This window comes from Kwoniella shivajii, chromosome 10 (assembly GCF_035658355.1).
Source record: "Kwoniella shivajii chromosome 10, complete sequence".
Classification (NCBI taxonomy): domain Eukaryota; kingdom Fungi; phylum Basidiomycota; class Tremellomycetes; order Tremellales; family Cryptococcaceae; genus Kwoniella; species Kwoniella shivajii.
The window spans coordinates 1108107-1131521 of record NC_085917.1 but is presented as its reverse complement, the minus strand read 5'-3'; the positions used below and the strand labels follow the sequence as shown (position 1 = coordinate 1131521).

The 23415-nt window shown below is 43.9% G+C and overlaps 8 protein-coding genes across 8 annotated transcripts; 4 read left to right on the top strand and 4 right to left on the bottom strand.

Annotated features, from left to right (window-relative positions):
* Positions 1-239: 239 nt before the first annotated feature.
* On the top strand, positions 240-2445 carry IL334_007305 (uncharacterized protein; the record flags this gene model as incomplete). Its single annotated transcript, XM_062938995.1, has 12 exons — positions 240-265; positions 327-580; positions 639-665; positions 723-743; positions 793-936; positions 990-1326; positions 1383-1599; positions 1675-1705; positions 1765-1953; positions 2018-2051; positions 2120-2228; positions 2332-2445. The coding sequence occupies 12 exons, from the start codon at positions 240-242 to the stop codon at positions 2443-2445; spliced, it is 1503 nt and encodes a 500-aa protein (XP_062795046.1).
* Positions 2446-8062: 5617 nt separating this feature from the next.
* IL334_007304 (uncharacterized protein) lies at positions 8063-8999 on the top strand (the record flags this gene model as incomplete). Its single annotated transcript, XM_062938994.1, has 3 exons — positions 8063-8718; positions 8774-8842; positions 8996-8999. The coding sequence occupies 3 exons, from the start codon at positions 8063-8065 to the stop codon at positions 8997-8999; spliced, it is 729 nt and encodes a 242-aa protein (XP_062795045.1).
* A 188-nt stretch (positions 9000-9187) lies between these two features.
* IL334_007303 (uncharacterized protein) lies at positions 9188-10617 on the top strand (the record flags this gene model as incomplete). Its single annotated transcript, XM_062938993.1, has 3 exons — positions 9188-9734; positions 9809-9985; positions 10046-10617. The coding sequence occupies 3 exons, from the start codon at positions 9188-9190 to the stop codon at positions 10615-10617; spliced, it is 1296 nt and encodes a 431-aa protein (XP_062795044.1).
* Positions 10618-10959: 342 nt separating this feature from the next.
* Positions 10960-12491, bottom strand: IL334_007302 (uncharacterized protein; the record flags this gene model as incomplete). The annotated part of the gene is made up of 3 exons (XM_062938992.1): positions 10960-11170; positions 11250-12056; positions 12199-12491. 3 exons carry the CDS (start codon positions 12489-12491, stop codon positions 10960-10962), a joined length of 1311 nt encoding a protein of 436 aa, XP_062795043.1.
* Positions 12492-12886: 395 nt separating this feature from the next.
* IL334_007301 (uncharacterized protein) lies at positions 12887-15258 on the bottom strand (the record flags this gene model as incomplete). Its single annotated transcript, XM_062938991.1, has 10 exons — positions 12887-13114; positions 13198-13562; positions 13618-13672; positions 13726-13834; positions 13889-14083; positions 14144-14336; positions 14400-14488; positions 14548-14660; positions 14730-14996; positions 15064-15258. The coding sequence occupies 10 exons, from the start codon at positions 15256-15258 to the stop codon at positions 12887-12889; spliced, it is 1809 nt and encodes a 602-aa protein (XP_062795042.1).
* Positions 15259-15746: 488 nt separating this feature from the next.
* On the top strand, positions 15747-18763 carry IL334_007300 (uncharacterized protein; the record flags this gene model as incomplete). The annotated part of the gene is made up of 8 exons (XM_062938990.1): positions 15747-15992; positions 16701-17012; positions 17072-17188; positions 17244-17533; positions 17584-17793; positions 17845-18245; positions 18308-18374; positions 18433-18763. 8 exons carry the CDS (start codon positions 15747-15749, stop codon positions 18761-18763), a joined length of 1974 nt encoding a protein of 657 aa, XP_062795041.1.
* A 753-nt stretch (positions 18764-19516) lies between these two features.
* IL334_007299 (uncharacterized protein) lies at positions 19517-20151 on the bottom strand (the record flags this gene model as incomplete). Its single annotated transcript, XM_062938989.1, has 4 exons — positions 19517-19590; positions 19764-19834; positions 19945-19999; positions 20133-20151. 4 exons carry the CDS (start codon positions 20149-20151, stop codon positions 19517-19519), a joined length of 219 nt encoding a protein of 72 aa, XP_062795040.1.
* Positions 20152-21029: 878 nt separating this feature from the next.
* Positions 21030-23397, bottom strand: IL334_007298 (uncharacterized protein; the record flags this gene model as incomplete). The annotated part of the gene is made up of 11 exons (XM_062938988.1): positions 21030-21476; positions 21571-21771; positions 21904-21982; positions 22053-22120; positions 22202-22350; positions 22453-22491; positions 22557-22674; positions 22741-22756; positions 22816-22946; positions 23037-23121; positions 23183-23397. The coding sequence occupies 11 exons, from the start codon at positions 23395-23397 to the stop codon at positions 21030-21032; spliced, it is 1548 nt and encodes a 515-aa protein (XP_062795039.1).
* Between the last annotated feature and the right edge of the window lie 18 nt (positions 23398-23415).

The window sequence follows — 23415 nt, the reverse complement described above, 5'->3', positions numbered from 1 at the left end:
AGAATCAAAACATTGCCAGATGAGATGAAGGATGTTGGGTCGAATTTTCTGAATTCAATGGTAATAATTGATGATGATACGCTCGGGCCTATGGGTAGCGAGTATGGTGGTCCGTGCCTGATGACTTTTGTTTGAAAACATTGAAATGATCGAGATTAGCAGCGAAAATATGATATTCAAACTTTTTTGCACCTCCTTATATATATACGACACAAGCTGCACATGATAGGAACGACACGATGAGCACAGTGAAATCATTCATACGGTGAGCGTAGTCATGGCTCTACTTGTGTGAAATGTCCATGCTGATACTCATCGTCATACAGGATATGTCCCCTCAAGGCAACTTTCACGCACACACGATTCCATCTCTCCCTTCGAACCGTTAATTCACCCGTGATATACCATCGACTTCTCCTCTTTAGGATCAACAAGCCAGAAGAATGCACCTCTCCTACAAGCGAAGCTGGCCCATCATGGAAGGCGCCTGAGCTGTATTGTATGGAGGAGACCTGTCCTCATTTGGGAGCTCCCCTGAGTCATGCTGAAATAAAAGATATTGAGGATACGAAAGCGATAGGTGCGTGTTGCTGAAAGGAGAGTGGCAGAGGCAAGCAGCTCACTAGTAGCCTCGACAGTGTGTCCTTGGCATCAGTATGATTTCGGTAAGTCCCTTGTGACGCTCAATTTCTAAAATGGATACTAATACACAAACACGATAGATTTGAAGGACGGTTCTAGCTGTGAGCAAATCGATATCTTCTCTTTGGCTGAGACTGACAGAAACTACAGCTACCGGACTACAGGCATGTACTTATGAAGTGCAGGTGAAAGGCGTGGAAGAAGACGCAGAAGTATGGGTAGAAGCACCACATGCTTCTTCGTCAGCTTCGAAACGAGAATGGGAGTTGGTTGAGATGAGAGGTGTAAGCGAAGGTGTGTAACTTCTTGTACTCCTACGTGAATCTAACTGAACTGGATACGTAAAGAATTTCTGGATCCTCCTATGCCATCTCTTTCAAGACTTTCCTTATCTGAGGGACTTGATCAAACATCACGCCCATCCTTCCCAGCGTCAGGTGCTATCTTGCCTGAGCAACTTCCGAACACCTTATTAGGCTTTGCCCATCTCATCTTACGCACGAGTAACCCTGAATTGAAATGTCTTCTTACAAGAGAAGCGGTGACGAGACTTCGAGCTGGGAGATTGAAATCAATCAGGCCGACAACAGGCGACATTAAGAGGGAAAGGGAGAAGGAAGGTGGTTTGATACATGAACCTCCTAGAGAAGTGGATGCGATAGCTCCTGGGAAAGTACCGAAACGGTGAGTGAATACTGTTAAGTCAACCACATGCAGAACACTGACACTGGAAGGTGTAGGGGTAAGGGTGGATCGGAGAAATCTCGCATATTGATGTTACACGCTTTAGCAAATATCGAACAATATGCTATTGATTTAGCGTGGGACATAATAGCTAGATTTGCGGATTTCGCAACAAACAGCGGTGAAAGATTACCTATAGAATTCTTCTTAGATTGGGCAAAAGTAGCTGAAGACGAAGCAAAACATTATACATTACTTGCCAGGAGGCTGGTGGTGCGCTTCATATTTCCCCATCTCAGCCCACACTGCATATAAAGACTGGCGGCTGAGTATATTTGTAATTCACAGGAATTGGGATCGTATTTTGGCGCACACTCGGGTATGTCCTTTTGATCATCTATATCGCATGTGGAATTTGAAGGCTTATGAACTAAATAGTTCACGCGGGATTATGGGAATCGGCTACTCAAACTGCAGATTCACTCTCAGCTAGAATAGCTATCATACATCTTGTAGCTGAGGCAAGAGGAATAGATATGAATCCTTTGACACTGGCTAAGCTTCAGGCTGCAGGAGACGAAGAAAGTAGTAGAGTTCTGGAAATCATTCATGCTGATGAGATTACACGTAAGTCTATCGAATCCTTGCTGCTGGCGTTGGTGTGACTTCCTTTGCTGATGGATGAATTTAGATGTTACAACCGGACATCGATGGTTCACTTGGTTGTAAGCGATTCAAGCTCTTCTGCAGATTGTGACCTTTGACTGAAACGCTGTCTCCTACCATGATCTAGATGTCAGAAACAAGGCGTAGATCCAATAATCACATTCCGAGCAGAAGTGTTCGCCAATTTCAGAGGCAAAATCAAAGGCCCTTTCAATGCTGCAGATCGATTAAAAGCTGTGAGTGTCATCTGTCCACCTGCTATATCTCGTCGAAGGCCTTTTTTCGGGTATACCCCATCTAGGTCAGTCTTGCTGACTTAAGTATCTTGTGTGGTATTAGGGCTTGACGCCTGACTTTTACGAAGACCTTTCAGGCGGATTAGGCTTCAACGTGACTAACGGGAAGCTGAAAGAGGCAGATGGAGATGAACATATTCATCCTAGATTGACATAATCTTTTGTTCCTATAACATGCACGTGCAATATTGCAAATATCCATGCTAGTAACTACCTCGACCGCGATCCAACTCGCAGGCAAAGAGGCTGCAGCAAATGATGCAAAACGTAGCCAAAACTCACCTGCCGAATTGGAGACTGTGATCTCGCTCCCTGTCTTCTTGTCCAGCTTGACATAGTTCATCTCCCCTTAGAGTCTGACACCTAATTCCTCAATCTTGATGCTTCATTGATCGAAATTGCAGTCATCATTCCTTTTCTCATCCCCCCTGTCTACTTTCATTGTTTCCATTGGCAGCTCGAACGATATCCAGTAGTGTTGCGTAACACCTACCTGCCCTCACTTGCAGCTGATGGGAGAACTCAGAAACTGATCACTATCCCACACGACACATAACCCGCGTTCCCCCTCTGCCTGCGAGCCACCACTTCCATAAGTAGCCTTGTTGTTTTGATGATTCTCAATAAGTTGTCCGCGATAAGCGCAAGAAAACAAATGCCATGTTGTACTCTATGCTTGCATTTGTTCCACCATTCGGTTTGCAGCAGATAGTAGAGTGGAAGCGACTTTCGCCACAATGACCTTGTGCATAACCGAGCGGTCCTTGAGAGGAAAATAAGATTTAGTAAAAATAGCTGATCACCAAATACCTGAATCCTCACCAAACTCGAACAAGCGCCAGGAGCGCTAATAGGTGAGCTTCGCATTTCTAATTTGAATAAGTTGTATTTTCTTGATCGATCTTCAGCCATCAACTGGCGACCCGAGAGACTGCGGAAGAAATGTCGGGAGGAATGCTCCACCGCCAGAAACGAGAAAGATCACTCCGTGCACTTACAGCATAGAAGTCTTTGGCCAGTAACACTCACATAAATCTCGACGCCTTTGGCGACGGCTGTAGCAGGGTTTAACATCGGAAGCTAACTTTGCGAACGCTTATGACGAAAGCAGATTTGATTCCATCTAGGGGGTCAGTACTTGTACCTTTCCTCCCTCTTGACGCCTCGTCATCATCTAAAATGATTGTTTAAACGTTACCAAAAGAGAATCATTCTGGAATGTTCGTATCGTAAAGTTCAGGTGCACGGCCAACAGTATAACCTCAATATGAACGTTACGGCCCCTCTCATCCGAACGGGTTTAAGAGTCCGGTGACGAGACATGAGTACCTCAACGTAAACAAGCATTTTATGAAGGGTAAGCTGAACATGATCCAGTCCATTGCAGTGATTGCATATACTACCCGTTCATCCTAGCCCATGAGGTGAATAGTACACTCGGTCTTTTACCAGGTCTGTGGTGTGACGAGCAATTGCCACCATCAAGGTTGATAACTCAGCTCATATGTACGTATGCTCACACGATATAAACTGCATCCAAGGAATCTGGTACAACAAACAGAACATCCACAAGGACGCTCATAAACAAAGTCTGTATGAGAGAAGCAAAAATCTTCGGCGTATCACGTCATTTCGTAATACAGGTTAAATCGATGCCATGAAGGTGGTGGTCACCCTGAAAACATAAAATACATAATGATAAGGTTCTCCGCCTGCCTGATGGTAGGCAATCCCGCTTGCAATTGCATGGGAGGGTAACCAAGGGAATGATCTAAGTACGGGTTCTGATACACAACTCTTGTCCATCACCTACTCAAGTTGATGGAATTGAACGTATCAACGTATACTTGAAGCACTTTGTCAATTGGAAAACTGAACGTGAAAGGAGATTAAAGTTCAGAGATCGGCATCTCGCGAGATACCATTGAGCTACTTTAATATTCAGCTAGCCAGACATTAAAGTTATGTGTATATCTTAGCTTCTTCAATAGGAACGACTAAAGATTCGTCAGGCATATCTTAATTAAACAAACACACCTTCGCGTCGCTTGATTTCGCAGTTTCAATCGAGTCTTCAAGGGAGACTTGTTTGTGGAAAATGTGCCACCTGTCTCACTGATACTGTATCAGCCCTTCACGTTCTCGTAATTGATTTTTGATTTCTCCTCGCGCTTAAATTTATCGCGGTCATGCAAGCTTTAAATAGAGCTATTCCTCCTCAAATACAGGTACACTTAGTGGTTAAGGGTTAAATCTTTTTTCCCATATTTGTAACCCTGGTCAATCTTTCGGGAATAAAAACGGGGTAAATAAATGACGGGAGACAGGTAAATCGGACCATTCAAGCTCCAATGAAAATTTCGAATTTGCTAGCCTATTATTATTAAGGTACCTTACCTTCTTACTTCGTCTACCAATATATGTTGCGATTCGAATGAGTTTCGTTACTTTCCGCTTCCCAAACTACGTCATCAGATAGGTAATGATACATGCCTGTCTCATACTTGTGAGCCGTTTTTCAAACATCTCTGTCATCTCAAAAGTTGACGTCTGAGGCGACGAAGGAATCTGGCGTCTAACCAAGAATGTTGTCCGGCAAGGAGCGGTAGATTCCTTAATCGAGGAAACCCTATTTTGAAGGGGATCATGCATGACACCTGCGGATGTAAAAAACTACGCTGGAACCTAAATTACGTTCTCGATTACCCCATGTGACGGAGGGGAGATAACATAATGGTAGAGAACCTTCAAAGATATAGACATGATGAGGTAAACAGAAGCTGAGCTACTAACTAAGGGCATTTCTTTTCCCCTTATTCTGATCCCTACGAACTTTAAAATGGGCTCCCAAACACATGGAAAACGTTGCCGAATGGTCCTGGACAATCCGGGGTGGGAACCGATTCGCAGAAAACGACAAAAGCACCGTTTATTCCCTCATCATCTCATTTTTTACTTTTTCACGCTTTTTCATGCTGCAACTCCGTCATCATTGACGAGGTTCCCGTGCTATCGTCATAGATTCCTGTCCTTCTTTTTTTCATCTCTTCGTTCGCCTTTCACATTTGCGAATCAACGCGAGACATTGGAAAGTTGAGAGATTGTCCAGACATTCCTCGGGAGATTTTGATACGTGGCGCATAATCCATGTGAGTACGTCCCATGCGGAGTCATACCCTCGATCTTACAACCGTTGATGGAGCAGTTATATCCCCGAAAGATGGTCTATTTATCGTTAACTTTTTGGGAATTCGAACTGATAGAGTTTTTAGCCTGCTCGTCTGAAGATCACTGCAGGTGCAACTTTAAAATCATAAAGGAGGTATTTGTTACAACGAAAAAGATAAATACCAAGATTGGACAAAAGGGTTAACAAAGCTGATTTGGTATCAAGAGAAACGAAATTTTGCAAGCAACCTGGAACCAGCCGAGTAGATCAATTCGGTTAGGGAACTCAAAACAGCACGAACCCACCGGTACGGTTTCCCTCATTTGCATTGTCAAACTACCTTCGACTTCACCTTCGCCTCATTTCATCAAACCAGGGTCCTCGGCAAGGCTTCGGAACAGCCGCGCACTGGGCATTGGTCACAGTCTGAACAGTTGGTTGATTGATTCGAGCCTGAACATTCACTACTACGGATCACTGAGTCCACGATCTGTGCGCTCGTCAAACACGCGGAGCACCTAGCAACCAAGTTGGAAAAAACCTTCGACAATTCTCTTTTTACGACTAGGCAATCTCCTAAATTCCAGCTGATTACAAAGGACAAGGGAATTACAGACATCGATATTGTCGGAATCAGTTCGGATCTCTACGCATTGAAAAGAGCTGTATTGTCTTCTCAAACACCCTTGCGGAACTCCGTTTTGTCTTTTCTGTATTCTTTCCCGGCGGCTAGTGCGAACTTTCAATCGAAAAAAAGACAACAACATTCATTGGTCCTGAGAACAAGGCTCTGAATAGCGTTATTCAAGCCCTCAGCTTTAGAAACAGGTGTCTTGTTACGTCTGCGATCTTTGTCGTGGCTGAATATCCTTTGTATCAATTCGATACTGTTTCGGTGAATCAACCTGGTCAACATCCTCAAATTCCTCAAAAATCAAATTATCTGTTGATTTGGCTCCGAAAAACGGGCATATGTCGTTGTGCTGGAAAGGAAAAGAGATAAATCTGGAGTTTGGATCGAATTGATTGTCTAGTTTTGTGTCATTTGCCTTCTTTCGGTGATAGCTCCGCGCAGAGATCATTCGATCAAGGGCATGGATCATAACACGAAGTGGAGCACCTAGAAGATACTGGATTGGGAGAAGGAAGGACACCCTTTGCACCAAATATTCGACACAGCACCAGCTCTGTTGACATCAACTCCCTGTCTGTACCTCAACACAAAGCACTCCCCGTCCTACCTTGATTCCATCAGTATCGACCCTAGTGAATCCACAAACCCCCTAGTTTCCTGCTCCTCGCTCACATTCCTCCCTTTGATCCCAAATACCGGTTTACACAAGACAGCTGCCGCAAAACCCTGTTCAATCGCAAGAATAAGGGACAACAAGATTTTAGATCAAAGACCACAACGACAAGGGTGGAGAAAAGACCGAGTCGAAGTGCAAAAGTCATTGTGAGTCCTTTCTATATCTACTAGAGTACCAGTACAAAACGCTGATTTTCTTAAAGAAACACGGAGGCCTTTGCTCGAACCAAGAATCCGGGACAGGAATTCTGCTTGAAAAAGATCGCATCTTCCCCAAACAAGTTAAATAACTCCGAGTGAGTATTTTCCTGCAAAGGTTGAATGATTCTATTTGGCCTAGATTATCTTCTTGTCCCCGTACAGCTGTTTTCAATATATATAGTATAATCGACGGACATTTGACTCCTTCTTGGTTCTTGCAACAACGCTCAAAAACGATAGCGTTTGATGAGAACACGGTAAAGGTGAGTGATCGTTCCTTGTCATTGTCCCCTAGAGTGTGGAGTGGAGGAATACATCTATCAAGGTTTGGAATATACACTCCTTTCTTTACGACGGTGTTAAGGAATTCATATGAGACCATCATCAATCAGCTGACTTAGATTTCTGCTTAGAGGCCGATGGAATAGAGATTGACAGATCTCGTAGACACATGCACTCTGGCCTTTACTCGCTTCGCAAAACATCCATCGTTACTTAGAATCTATATATTTTTGAGAGTTCAACTGCATCTACCTTGGTCTCATCTAATGTGTCAACCTGACATCGGTCAGCACGCATTAATCTCGGTGAGCGGTGGATTACCTTTCACTTCCTTGTTACTCTACGATCATTCTTGACGTATATGCTGTGGAGGTCTGTGTAGAGGAGAGGAGAAGGAGACATTTGGGGAAGTTAGCAGAAAGGTTCCTCTGTATCTCATCTAGATATCGTTTTTTCCTTGCGGCCCGGGCAAGAGTGTGCAAGGGTATCTCGGAAAGGTTGGAAATGACATCGCATGGACAGTATTCACAAGAGGAGACAACACTGACTGCGCTTTTATATAGCAGCAAAAGATACCAAACTTCTTTTCTTCCGCATACATAGTTTCAGCAGCTCTGATACGCTGTACACACCTCTATTTTCAAAATTGATTTCTTCAAAACAGTCAGCCATTTGTTGACTGCCAAAATTCCCTCAAAAACAATCAATGACTTACGATAGATGTCTAGTCCATCCTAACACTCTCACACTCACGTATCACGACAATACCCCCTAGCATCTGCAAAATCATTCAACGAAAGTACAACCGTTCCAATGAACGAGAGTAATCGTCAACCATCCAGCGAGACACCTAGCAAGCGGAGGCTATCAATCGGACTTCCAGCAGATCTCAATTCCATAGCGGAGAAGAAACCAAGGTTTGACCAGACCCAAACGATCCGTGGCAGAGACTCCGCCGATTACACTCCTGAACTTGAACAACCTTCAACGGCAACGTCGACTAAATTCACCCACCAATCAACCTCATCCTATTCATCTCCATCAAGTTCCAATGGGGAAGACCATGCTGGACACGGCAGAAATAGGGGTCCTGACAGATCAAGCAGCTTTTCCACCAGAAGGGTGAAGCATCATCGACGTCCGTCGTATCCACCAAGTTGGGTTACCGACAATGACCGCCACCGAGGTTTACCTTCTGGCTCTTCTTCAAAACCTCCTAATATTCGCACTCAAAGCTATCAAGCTACATCTTCCACTTCCGTTCCTGCATCGAAACCTTCCAGCCCCCCACCAGGTTTCAACCTATCTTCCGGTCAACCACTCGTCAACCCACCTCAGAAAACTCAAGCTGCCTTTGTGGGAAAATTGTATTCCATGCTGGAAGATGAAGAGATTGTAAAGACTGGTTTGATCTTTTGGTCCGCTGAGGGAGCTACTTTTACTTGTCCAAACCCTCAAGATTTCTCCAAGTAAGCTCTTACAGTTCAGCTTGAGTGGTGTGTATAGCTGACAAAGTATGTGCAGAGCTGTCTTACCCAAATTTTTCAAGCATAATAATTGGCAGAGTTTCGTTCGTCAACTCAATATGTATTCGTAAGCACTTCTGTGGCACCTCAACGACGATAGAAATTACCACTTACCTTATTTGCCATTTAAACCTCAACAGGTTCAATAAGGTGAGTAAATTGAGTTTTCTTGTTTTACGACTGTTGTCTTCTTATCGCTGCTGATGACTGCTATTCGTAGGTGAACGATATTTACACTACGTCAGCTGATCCTCATGCTTGGGAATTTCGGCATAGCTTATTCAGGAAAGGTGAACCTCATCTGTTAGCTAGTATCAAGAGGAAATCATCTCGTCCTAGCGCGCATGATGGCACACAACCGACCAGTCCCACAGAGGAGATCAGTGAGCTTGGTAGGCCTGTAGCAGGATGGATGAGGGAACCCATCATGTCCATACATGGCGGTCAAGGTTCTGATTCAACGCCATCACGACTGTCCTCCCCGCCTCTAACTCAGCAGCGAAACACCACTTATCCATATTCCGGACCCAACGAAGACAACCGACCAAGTACAACTCCTTCCTTGTGGGACTTACGTCCGCCCAGTGGACCTATACCACCTATATCATCAAGAATCACACCGCTATTACCTGAATTACCGTCATTGTCGCAGCCAAGGTTGCAATCGCAGATTCAAAGCCAATACACGCCTGTTCCTCCCAAATTTCACCCCGATCCAAACCGACCGCCTCTTTCTGCTCACAGATTCGTACCTTCAGCTCGTCCAGAATCACCTCATCACCCTCAACCTCCTCAACCACCATCTGTAGATGCTCTTTCTAGTCAGATCATCATATTGGAAGAGAAATTGTTTAGAATGACTGAACTAGTCAATAGTGACCGAATTGAGCATGTCAGGTACAATATGGACTTCACTTCTTATCTATTACGAATGGTAGGCTGGGCAGCGGGCGATAAGCGTGAGTGAGACCCATTGTAATATGAGAACATAGATTCATTTTGCGGTTTAACTGATTGAAGATGATGCATGAAGCTACACCTGAAATGAGATCATTGCAAGATACTCTACTCCGTCAAAACGCTGACATGAAGCAAAGATACGAAGCCTTCATCGCTTCCAACGCACTGGCTACCATGGCTAGCGGAATTTCGAATACTCGTGAACGAGGATTTGAAAGGGAATCAGACGAGAGGCGGGGTCAATTTATGAGTCAGTCGCTCTTAATTTTAACATTAGGGATTGGCAACTGACGAAGACGAAATGCTACAGATGAGCCTCCTATACCTAGTTCGACAAGGTCGATTCACGCCACACTACCTACCCCTAGGCTTGCACCAAGTACAAGTGCCCCTGGAAGTATGACGCCCCTTGTATCACCATTAACACGTGACTTCGGCGAAGCACATGATTCGTCTCGACCACCTACAGGCATGACAGTGACCACTTCAGGTGAAGTGTATCCTTTCCCACCCCCTCCTCTCCCAACGCATCAGCAATTGAAACAGCATGTCAATTTACCATTACCAATAAACCTATCAAGATCATCAAATCCGAACATATCTTACTTCCCTAATCCGTCTTCTTCGATAATTCGACACCATAACCCTTCCATCGGAAGCACGACTTCGTCATCTACGAATGAAGACCTAAGAAGGGCCCCTAGAGACCTAGGTCATTCAGAGACCGACGAACCCGAGGACGCGATTCATAGCATCGACAATACTAGCAGCGTTGCTGCGTCTGTCTCAGAGGCAAAAGGCAATGCAGCAGCCCGTGGACTGGATTTATCCGGTTCACAAGAGTTAAAACCAAGAGGTGGTATCAGAAATCTGTTGAATTAAAGGAACGAAATACAAAGATAGGAAACCAAGTTATCCCAAAAGAATCAGAAACCGGTGGAGGGAGTGTATAAAATGTCATAGATATATAGAAGCTTTTAAACAAGGATAGAAGCTTATTTCTGTATACCAGTATCATTTCTTATTGGAAATGAAATGCATATCGGATGTCATATTCACCACTATGAAGCAGTTCTTGGCGTGCGATCCACTCTAGCTGAGAAAATCACTACATGAGCAAGTGATACTCGACATGCTATGTTTAGATGGGATAATATACATGCAAAGGATAGCACTCGAGACAGAATATGTGATGTGGAAAGTTGAACGGTGACAAGCCGTCACTCAGGATTGCCCTATCAACTTCCTGCGGCCGTCTACCATCCCCCTACCAGGTACCAGTCCACTACTCTTCATAGCGTTCTTCAGGAACTTATCTTTCGACGCTTTACCAGCTGGTTTTGCGGTCACTCTTTGTCGTGGGTCCACTATAGGAGGTAATGACGATATTGAGGGATTGAAAGTGGGTGGTAATAGATGTAAAGTGGTTTTTTCGCTACAGAACGATGATAATTAGGTTGAATTAGCATGTCGAACTGTCGCAACCAGACAGTTTCGCTTTCAATTTTACTCACGAAACTTTCTTTTCCGTTTTCTCTTTGACAACCTTTCTTCTTTTCTTCCTCCTCTTACCGTCTTCTGAATCTTTCTGTTTGGCATTTTCAGCTTTCTGAGCCGCTAATTCTTTCTTTTCCTTTTCTTGTTGAGCAGCTTTTTGGAGCAATGCTTTGGAAAGTGGTTTAACTCTGCCTGGAACCAAATCCCATTGTGTTTCGTCGTCCTTTTGATATTCTTCCTTATCGTATTCATCCTCATTGTCTGAATCCGAATCCGAATCTACTTTTGCAGGTTGTTCGGCAGCTTTTCTTTTCTCAACTTTCTTAACTTTGGATGGACCTGCTTTGGAAGGGGCTGAAATACCAGCTCTTGCTTCTGCGGCTTCCATCATAGCTTGCATAGCTTTGAATTTAGATTGGTCTATTTTGATAGTTGAAAGATCTTCTGATCCATCAGAATCTACTTCATCATCATCTTCTGCCTCTTCGTCCTCGTCATCTTCATCCGAGTCGGTATGGAAGGAGTTTCGATCATCTTCATCCTCTGAAAGAGATAGATCGTCTTCTTCGTCTGAAGCTTGAGCCATAGCTGCTTCCATCCTTTTTCTCAATCTTTTCGTATGTTCATCTTCATCTTCATCTTCATCTTTATCTTCATCTTCATCTTCATCTTCTGAATCGTCTTCAACTTGTCTTTTCTTCGACTTGGGTGGATTAGGTAGATTCTTGACTTTCGATTGTACCTTGGACTTTGATGATTCTGCTTTAGCAGATGCGATAGCTTGAGAACGTGCTTTTGCAGCTGCCTTTTGCGAAGCCTTTGATCTGGTCACAAGAATAAAACACCATCAGCGAATGCGTCCTTTGGCAACAACAAGTATAGATATGCAAGCAAGATGTTGGTAGGTGTGCGAGTACCGGTCGTCACAGGCATGCTAGACATGAGTCGAATTTGAAGACTACTCACGCAGATTCTCTTTCAGCCAACTTCATCTCCTGCTCTGATGCTTTACTCATACCAACAGCCTCAGGAGCGTCATCATCATCATCATCCTCATCCTCATCTTCATCTTGGTCTTCGTCAGTCCAGTCTCCTTCATCTACGTCTTCAATGTCATCGTCATATTCATCTCCTTGGCTTGGTAAATTAGAAGCATCAAGTTCAGAATCTTCTATTTCTTCATCATCGTCAAAAGTAAGTTTTTTACCTGCTGAAGGTAAGATTGCGATTGATTCTTGAGCTGACTTCTTCTTGGCCATTGTGAGGTGATAATCGTATGCGGTCTCGTTGGCTTTTATCAGCAAGATTTGTATTAATATGAGGCGATGAGGGCGTCCAATGTCTGATATTTAATCTCGAAATTATCAACCGGAAGGAGAGGTCTACTGATTCAATATTTTTAGAATTCTCTGAAATATTTCTGTTTGCTTCGCACGTGGCATGACCCTGAATTGCGATGGAAGGTGTAATCCTCATTGATATGTCCAGTCATATAATATGGCTTTTGATAAGACATTAACTATTGCATGCATAGCGCAGCATTTCACAATAAGAAAAGGGCCCTAATACCAGGTGGATGTATGTATGCATCTGCCTAAAAGAGGCGACATCGACATCGGAGACACCACCAACAGCGAACATCCCTCCACCAACACTAAAACTTGAATTTCTCAGCTTTATCTTTACCTTTCTTCTCGTTTCCTCTTTGTCTCTTTTTCATTTCTCCAGCCATGACATCTTCGAAACCACTTCTATCAGCATCAGCACCTGGCACGTATACCTTTTGTGCTTGTGATCTTGATGCCTCATATTTGGCTTTCAGTTGCTCTTGAGTTAGATCTTCATCCTCTGATATCGATATTTCTACTTCACCCGCTTTACGCTGTTTTCATGGCAAACAGATATCAGCGTCCAACGATCTGTCCGATAATACAATGTCTTGGCCGAAAGAGTGGATCAGCTTACCTTTCTTCCACCATCATCCACGCCCAACACAGCAGGTCCACTTGATTTGCCAAGATTCGAGATATCATACGCTGTCGATGATCCCATAAATCCTCTACTTGATGTTTCCCTTTCCGGAATGACTTGATACAGTTCTCTCGGCCCAGAAGGTACATCTTCACTCTCAGCTCTGGTGTTTTTCCTCAGATCAATGAAGTCAGGTGTTTCCAATCCCCCAGGTACCGTAGATACAACTGAATTGTATCCCGAGGGTGTCGCTAATCCTGAGGGCGTTTCTAATCCGTCTGCAGGTGCATTACCAGATCGTACAGGTGCAGGTCCCTCATCCTCCTCTTCTTCTTCCTCAGATTCTTCTTCTTCGGATTCTGCATGGGAGGATTAGCGCCCATAATTGATCAAGTGATTAACGTCAGAACTCACCTTCATCCAGCTGCTCAATCTCTCCCCATAGTGTACGGTCGATTTGATCTTGGTGCTACGCATACTACGTCAGCTAAAACACTGGCCAAAGAGTCGAGTAATGCTCACGGCTATTTCGGCACCCTGCATCACACCGAACACGTCACCATATAGTGGCCTGTTAAAGTCGTCCATAGGCGGTTTACCCCAACCACCAGGATGGAAACCCCATTGAGCACTATGTAACAAGAACAGTAAGTTATCGACATACGGTGGAGGATTGTAGACTTACCCAGGTGGTATAGGAGCATTGAGACCTCGGATCCTCAGATTAGGGTAACTGGGTGGTGGACCGAATCTCTGCATCGCAATCAACCATGGCGGTGGTGCCAATGGAGGAATAGACAATGCTTCGATAAGCTCATCAGATAATTCTCCCGGTTTTTTCGTCCGTAAATCGGTTTCAAGCTCTTTGCCCTCATAGTATCTAATTGCAAACAGTCAGCCACGCATGCGACCGACGTGATGGATATTTTTGACAACTCACGCTTCGCCAAACTTGCTCATACTTGGTTTCGTTTGAAATTTAAAGAAAGCATCATGTAGTTTTTGATAATCAATATCAATTTTCCCCATCTTAGGTTGTACCCGTTCTCTAGTCTTTTGACGTAATGTCTGTTCAGCTTCTTTAGCTTTGATAGCATCTCTTTGCTCGCCAATTCCAGTCTCCGCGATCCATGCTGGGGAGAACATTTTGTGTCAGTATCACTGGGGAGAAAGGCAAAAGAAAGATCGTAATTTACGAGGAAGAAGATATGGAGGTTTCTCGATACCTCTCTTTCCAGCCAAGTAATCTCGCTTCGCATTCCAGTGTCCAGGGACAGGTACAGTACTACATATCAACCACCAGTCAGCTATATCTGACTACCTTTCATGGTGGACATAACTCACTTTCGATACGATTTCAGGTTTACCAATGTTCTCGGATCTCGAGCATCACAATCGAACCATTCTACAACTTCTGGGCGGTCTACCAACTGTTTCAACTCTGCAACGGTCAATTTCTAATGCAATTGCAAATGTTAGAGTCAGCTCGGGCGTCGTTCGGTGGCATAGAGTCCACGACAGCTTACCGCGGCTTTCCTCTTTTCTCTTCTGGTCAACCCTTCTTGATCCAGAGCCCTTTGAGCTGCTTTCTTGACATCCTCCTCATCATCATCTTCATCGTCCGAATAATACACCTCGCCTTTTGCCGGTCCGCCAAGCTGTTGATCTTCAGCGTTCTCGACATCTTGACCTTGGAATTTAGCCAAAATGGATGAAAATGCGGCATAAGCAGGATCAGATGGATCGAAAGCTAGGTCGATGGAAGTAGCAGCCGTACTCGTGGAAGTCACAGACTATATCCGATTCCCACATCAGTCAATTACAAGAGTACCCCTCTGCTGAAGGTATGGAAAAGCTCACCTCAACATCACTCTCGGTGTCTGTTGGTGCTTCGCTAGCTGACTCATGTCCGTTCTTCCCTATGCCAGCAGCAGCTTTTTGTTTGGCTTTTAATCTTTTTAGAGCTCCTCTTGATTTTGCCGCCGATGATTTAACAGGTCCATGTCCATTCACGGTGTCACCATTTGCCTTTGGCGTTGATACTGGAGCGGGCATGTTGGCAATGATCAGGACAGAGTCAATATTTCGATATTTTGAAGTTGAAAAGATGTCGAAAGATGGGGTTCATAAACGAGAATAGAAAGGGGACCGCGATGTTCAATTGACGCAAGACCGTGAATAGGCCTGGCAACTCAAGGCATAATTAGGCTCGCGTGTCTGTTAAAATTCCAAAGTGCCGCGCCTAAAATTAACCCCTCAACTTGAAAATCATTGCCACCCAAATCCCTTTCACAACCTTAATTCATAGCCGCCAAAAAACGCACTCTTTATTGTTCATGTTTCTTTCCTCTCACCCAATCTTTCCTCTTACCCTACTTCGCTCTGGCAAAACACATTTAGAAGCATCAAGAAGTATCTTTCCCATCCGTTTCAAGATCTGGGTGATACATTTAGGGGAAACATACCGTCCGATCCTTTTCGTGTTTTCATCACATAACCCTTAAATTGGCAATCAACAGAATAATCATCATCGTCTCGAAGAAATGGCAGCTTTCCAGCAGGCCCTTGCCAACTTCAACAACCAACACGGCAATACAGCATCATCCTCATCTTCGGTTTCGATTCGAGGTTCAGCAAATGGAGCACCATCTACGCGAGGTATAGCCTCGGCACTGAGGGGAGCCGGGATCTCCCGAGAACAAGCCATGGAACTCGACAACAGTAATAATGGCGGTAGAGTTGGTAGGGGCGGCAGAAGAGGCGGTAGGTCTGGAGGACCTCTTGATCAGGTACGTTACTTTTCATATCTCCCATTCTAAGGCTCGAGGGTAGCTTTGCACCCCCATTTCTGCAGTGCTCAGGTGGGTAAATCTCGTGATGGGAGATTGTCAGGCGAATCAGGTGATACCGGCGCTGCAGTCTTTGCCACCCGGTATCATGGTGAACTGCCTTGATACTCTTTCCGATACTAGGTTATTCACAATCATGGGATTATATCGAATCGTTCTTCACCCTGTCAAGCAATAAATGGGAAAACAAAGGTTTATGCAGCTCCTTTGCTATTTCATTATATACGCATGGGACTTTGTCACGCCCTCCCTTCACTTAGGTGATATGACAATCTTTATCCGTCCTTCCTTGGAAGACATTCACTCATTGGTCAGTACGACTAGATAAACACAACGGTTTAATATATACCTCGATACTGTCCTGTGTCCTGTTCCTGATATTTCTCGATACGAGGGGTCAATCTGTTCACGATGCGCCCTCGAGCCTTTTCCGCAATCGAACTTTGGTCTAGTAATATGCTCACTTGTCCGGATGAATCCTGTTTTCCAACCGCTCGTGCCTCTCATCAAAATCGTCCTCTGCATCGACTCCCGCATCGACCTGCTGATATTCTCACGGATATACATTTCATGCCTGATATCTCTTCACCACCTGAAAATCTACGCCAACATGTGCAATGCCGCTCCTCACAACTTCAACATCGACAGACCGGTCGACATCATCCATCAAATGCTTCCAACAACAAACCATATCAAAAAACAGCACCAGCTGGATCATTAGCTTCCCGTATGTCAACATCTGGACCATCGAACGCTCGAGGTGGTCGACCCACTAGAGGAAACGCTCCGAATGCTCGAAACCCAGCTGGTACTCCACCCTTCATTAAGCAACTTCAAAGTCTCAGCGGTAAAGCTGAGAGAGATCATTCGAAATCTGAACTCGGAAAGAAACTTCACAGTGAAGAAATGAAAGAATGGATCAGAAAGAGAGTCATCGCCGAGGGAATTCTTGACATGTCGGTGAGTAATCTGGAGACACACGGCTTTTGATCGCAAAACCTGATCACATTGTTGGGCAGAATCTTCCCAACGATCCGTGGCTCAAAGAAAATGGTATACTGCCACCTGGTCATCCAAATGCACCAGCTAATGCAGGCACAGTATTCTGGAGGATTATCGAAGATGTGGTGCAAAAGGTACTTATACATTCGAAACTCAATATTCATCAGTCAAATGCTTATATTCGTTCAGGGCGCTGGTATAACAATACATACCCTTAGCTTAGCCAATAACAACCTCGATCACCTCTTCCAGCTTCAAAGGCTTCCCTTAACACTTCCCGACATTCGAGCTCTTGACTTGAGTGGTAACCCAATCAAGCATATAAGCGAGCTCGATCATTTGCGAGCGGCCGGTGAAAAGAAAGGAAAAGCCAATGCTGGTGCAGGAAGTTTGAAAAGCTTAGTGGAAATCAAGTTGAATGATTCTCCCTTTAGGGAGAAAATGCTTCAACAACCGGACGGCGCGGAAATGTATAAGCAGTAGGTATCATGAAGACCTCACTCAGACCAGATACTGACTCCAACTATAGCGATATTTTACGTCGATTTCCCGGTCTCAGGATCTTGGATGGCGTAGAACTCGAGCGTATCATACTCCCTATCGATAGAAAGCCGAAAGTCCGTCTCACCGATTCGCAAAAGGCTGGCTTCATTGCCAGGCCATTTTCGTTCCCTTGCGACGTCCAACCTGGTTTTGGTGAGGAAGGCGTCAAGGAGCCAGCAATGCAGTTCTGCGCCAAGTAGGTGTAGCCCGCTCTTGACGACATACTACTCGCTAATAATTCTGTCAGATTTTTCACCTTGTTCGACACTGATCGAAATGCTGTTATTTCCGGATATGCACCTAACGCGCTTATATCAATCTCGGCCAATACTTTACCCTCTCGTTCAGCAAATCAAACGGAAATTCAGAAAACTCGACAAAATCGGCCTCAGCCTGTGCCTTTCGAAGCGTGGACCAATTTGCCAAGTAGGAACTTTTTCCGAGGAACAACGAGTATCAAAGCCCGAATGGACAGTCTTCAATCACCAGCTGATGCTGAACGTTTATTGAGATGGTGGAATAAAGCCGTTCCAAAGACCAAGCATCCTTTAACGGATCCTTCGAAATGGGCGTTTGATACTTGGGTGCTAGATGGAGAAGCCGAAAGCACCAAATTATGCTTAATAATTGAGGGAGAATTTGAGGAGAGTAAGTCATCTATGCCTTTTATACTTTTTGCGGATATGTCGGCTAATATCTGCCTCGCATAGTGCCTTCCGGGACATATCGATCTTTCTCAAGAACTTTCATTCTTTCACCTGCTCCGGCAGGATCATCGTAAGTAAAATCGCTTCTTGTGAGTTGATCACAATGCTGATAAAGCTTCAACAACCAGTGCTGCCAGTGCTGGATGGCCCGCTATCATCCTCTCAGACACCATGATTGTGCATTCGTATTTCGGTACATACGCATTCGACGATCAAAATAGATCGTTGGCCGTTCACGGCGTTTCGATCATACCACCTTCCATCCCTCCGCCTACTACGTCAACTCCTGCTATGGACGCTGCCTCTCAAGATGCCCTTGTGGCTCAAGTATCACGGAGAACAGGGATGAACGCCCAATTCTCCAATTTGTGTTTACAGCAAAACGGATGGGATTTCGAAGCGTCCTTGAAGAACTTTGAGGAAATTAGAGGGTCTATCCCTGCCGAGGCCTTTGTTTGATCTAGTAAAGTGTAACGTAGGTGTCTTAGGAAGAAAAAAAGAAACCAAAGCGACGGGAAGAGATTTATGTCTCAGATCCAAATAAGTAGGATATCGAACCATTCTAAATTGAACTTTGACTGTTTTCATAATGTAGTTTTTCAAACCAAAAAAATCAAACTTATCTTACTATTTTTACAACATCTTCGCTAAAAACACGAATCCACCTAAAAGCTGAAATGGCTGCTCCATGTTTTTTTTTTGTTTCACTTGTTCGTCTACCTTTTTATCTTATCAAACCACACCATCTATTCTTTGATTTTTTTCACATCACACCTCATAGGCATGCTTGCCTCTTTTACAATAATGTCTTTTTCACAGCGCAAATATGTAAATTTCAAGACATCATTCCGTTAATCCATGAATGTCAGGAAAGAAATAAGGAATTTTTGATTCAAGCTCTTCTTGTCGCTTTGGTGGTCTGTGGGAATGAATATGTACTGAATATGAGAGGAATATGAATGGATATATTTATATATATACTATACCCATTACTGATAAGTGTGTTGATTACTAAGGAGTAGTTTGGCTGAATTCTGGCCTCGTACTTTGGTAAGATCGATTTGAGATACGCTGCATGAGTTATCGTGATCTCTATACAACAAGTGCCGGGCTTCTATTTCTAAGCTATTATATGATGGCTACATGAGCGGATTATTTCCTATTCTGAAGCTGCTTTTATCTAACAGATCATTCGCCGCTATCGCAGTCACATCAATAGCCAGAACCGACGTATGCACCAGCGGGCCTCTCGTATTTACTGATAATCCACCAAGCGTGAAGGACACCTTGGATGTTCGAAACAAGGACAGTTAGCGTTAATCAGGGGAACATACAGTCTTCACAGATGAATAAACGGATAGATTAAGTGAAGTTGTATTACTGCAATCTACTTTGCTGTTTTGTAGTGAAATTCGGGGTAGGTGGTCACGACATTGCTAAGTGATTCAGAACAACTCACCTGGAATCCAGCCCAATATCCACAGTAAAACGTTGATTAGTACATCACTTCCGCATCCACGCTTCATGAAACTGCAGGATCGAGAATTAGCCAGGTCTGACTATTCAGGAGGATGGTTAAGAAAGGGGATGTTGAGGGGGCCAGGCAAAGAAGAGGCGATGGGAAAAGATAGGACACTTACACTGAGACGGGGGGTACGAAAATAGCCAGGAAGTAAAGTAGGACATCTCCAGTAGCTAACCATCACAGATGTCAGCTATATGTAGACATGGGGAGAAGGTTTCGACTGCTATGACTGTTCCAGAGCACAAAGAGGGAGGACGAAGCAGGGAGGAGGGGAAAGGAAGTATCGTGGTTTGAATGACTCACAGGAAGGTGGTCTAGCCATATTGAACAAGAGTCTGTGGCTTTGAGGAAGAGATCAAGGTAGTGTTACGATATTCGAGAAGAATTGATATCGAGTTATGAAGAGGTTAAAGTTGAATCTTGAAGTTGGAGAAGAAGGTAAGTGGTACTCGAGTAGTTTACAGTCTATTTATGTCTTCAAAATTGCTTTATTTACAACTCGAGACGATCTCCCGGAGTTTTTATCTATGACATCATCTTATTTCGGATACCGACCGACACCGAAAAAAAAGGATTGCTGTGTTTTCTCTGTTCACGATAAGATCTTAGGTCGATGCTGGTACGGCGGTGCATAGGGGGCTATGCATTACAGGAAGTCTGCGCTGTACTCCGGGAACCATGTCTAAGATGATGTTCCGAGAACATATGACGGCTTGATTTGGTTTGCATAGATATCTGTACAGTGTATAGTCTGGACTGCGACCAACAAGCTCAGCACCTTCCACTGAAACAATCTGCGATACCGTTCTCATCAGATACCATCAGATCAGCACCATCTCTGTTTTATGGGCCTGTCTTGGTGATTTCACGAGGTGAGAAAGGGTATGTGGATCAAGACAATATCAAGATGGAGCAGTCATGCGTTTCAATCACGTTATAAGCTCAACAGAGGGCTCTTGCTTTTCAACAATCGCGATGATGTACATACTTGCACAGTGTGACTGTTCACATCTATGTCTGAACTATTGATAGTGGTCAAGTTACGTTACGTATAATTCATTCATGGGAAACATCGTGTGGCAATCTTTTGGGCCTGATGTATCGTATCAGTACAAACATCATCTTTTCCTGAACTCATCTCTTCTACCGCTTCTTGTTAGAGCATCCCCTCTTCTTTGCCTTCCTTCCCTACGGATGTTCCTATAATCCCTTATAAATGGCTGATAGAGGCAACATAGTGGGATTTGCGATTCTAACATTCTTTGTTTGTGTGAAACTTTCAATTGCACCTTGACCATTGAATCTTCCCCAACCACTTTCTTTCCATCCTCCATGAGGTAAATTATGTTGATCGTGAATTGTCATTCCATTTATATGTACCGCACCACTTTCAATCTTCTTTGCTAATTCCAGTGCTTCCGATAGATCTTTGGAGAAGATTGATGATGTAAGTCCTGTTGCATGTGAATTGGCATGATCATGGATAGAAGGTATTGAATGGAATGTATGAAGTGTAAGTAAAGGTGAAAATGATTCTTCTGTTGATAATGATGTTGATGATGAAAGCGATGATAAGATTGTAGATGGAAATGATGATGATGATGATGATGAATTAGCTGAGGCTGACTCAAAAACGACTTTCGCTCCCTTCGCGTTGAAGAAAACACGTATGGTCAATATCATTCACACCGGACCTCAACCGACGGCAATCGATGTGCTACAAGAAAATTTGTCAACTCACATTCTTCACAGCATTGTCATATAATGCTTTAGCACCTCGTCCAGATCCAGGACGAATCATTTCCATCCCTTCACCCCAATTAGGTTCTTCCGCACTCTGTTTCAATATTTGCTCAAATTCCTCAGCGATATCCGAATGTACCAGTACTTGTTCTGTGGACATGCAAACTTGACCGGAATTGAGAAATGCACCGAAAAGGATCTAACAGTCAAGCAAGCGAGAGGGATCAGCTTAGCTTCAGTTCATTTATTCATCAAATTTGCCCAAAGCAGTTCGACTTTCATAAGGGTAAAAGGGAAGTAAGGATTGGATACTTTTCTTTTTGCAACTCACATTATTAGCTGCTAATTTCAGATCGGCACTGGGTAAAACTATCGCTACTGATTTCCCACCTAATTCCATCACTGATGGTCTAAGTGACTACTGTCAACTTTCTGTTTCCAACCAACAACGAAAGAGCATTCAACCGATTGTATACTTACTTTAGATATTCACCACATTGTGCAGCTAGGATTTTTCCGAGTCTTACTGATCCAGTGAAATTGACCATCTGATATTGACATATCAGCAAGACTGACTCAAGATTGCTCGCAGCCGAGCCAATAGGAGGGAAAAATTATGATTGTCTTACTTTGACATCACGATGAGCAATCATCTGCTCTACCCTTTTTGGAACATCTTTATCTGAGAAATTGAGCGTTTGTAACACGCCTTTTGGCAAACCCGCATCTTCAAATAGGGGATTCAAAAGTTGATAAAATTGAGGAAGAAGAGGTGAGGCTTTCGATATACATCAAATTAATCAGCACCTTCATGATGTAGTCGACATGATCGATATTGCAGGGAGTGTCATTGAGACGAGGGATGGCTGGAGTCACTCACCACGAAGAAGAACCGTATTTCCACATGCCAGAGGATATGCTACCATTCGAAATCATTAGTTCATCACTTCTGAAGTAAGCGAACTTTCCATATACCAAACTAACCTATACTTCTCAGAGCCAACGTTAATGGATAGTTGAAAGCTGGAATACTCAATGTCGGTCCGAAAGGTTGTCTAAGTACCATACTAAAACTACCATCTTTAGTCTGAGGTATCGTGCCCTGTTATACCATATAAACCAGCTCAACCCTTGACCTTGCGTTGGATTTCTTGGGGAAACGAATTACCTCTAATGATATTGCACTGGATGATTGATGTCAATTTGCAATTCTCCGAGAGAACCCAAATGGAATTTTACGTACGTATTCGCTGCTCCGTCAGTTAGATGAGCTGAAGAAGCTTGATCTCCTGCAATGACGATATCTGAAAAAGGTGCGTCTGCTCTCAAGGCTTCTGTGAACGTATCAGAGCGATCTTTGAGGATTTTGACTACCTATTGAAACCAGGAGCGGGGCACATAAATGTCAGCTTTCAGTCAGCAAATCACTGCACCTCAGAATACAGTAGAGGAGCTGAAGATCACATTTTGTAATATTCCTTTCCTTTCCCATCCAGACACATCCTTCCATTCCTCAAAAGCCTTTTTCGAACCTTCGATCGCTTCTTTCCTAAATTCGAAAAGCTATACTCAGCGATTCTTTCTTGTACAGCTAAGAGATAGAAACGTACGTCTCTTGTTCACCTGCAACAGTAACTTCACAAGTCTCTTTCCCGGTTTTGGGATGTTTGTGAATCACCGTACCGCCCGTAGAGGATGTTGTAGATTGTCCATTTATCCATAGAGGTACAAGTGGGAGTGAACCGTTGTTGACATTGGAAGTACTGAACGATCGGGCGTTTACTCCAGTATAAGGTAATATTCTGATGTTGTGTATGAGTCGCATGATGACTTTTTGCAAAAT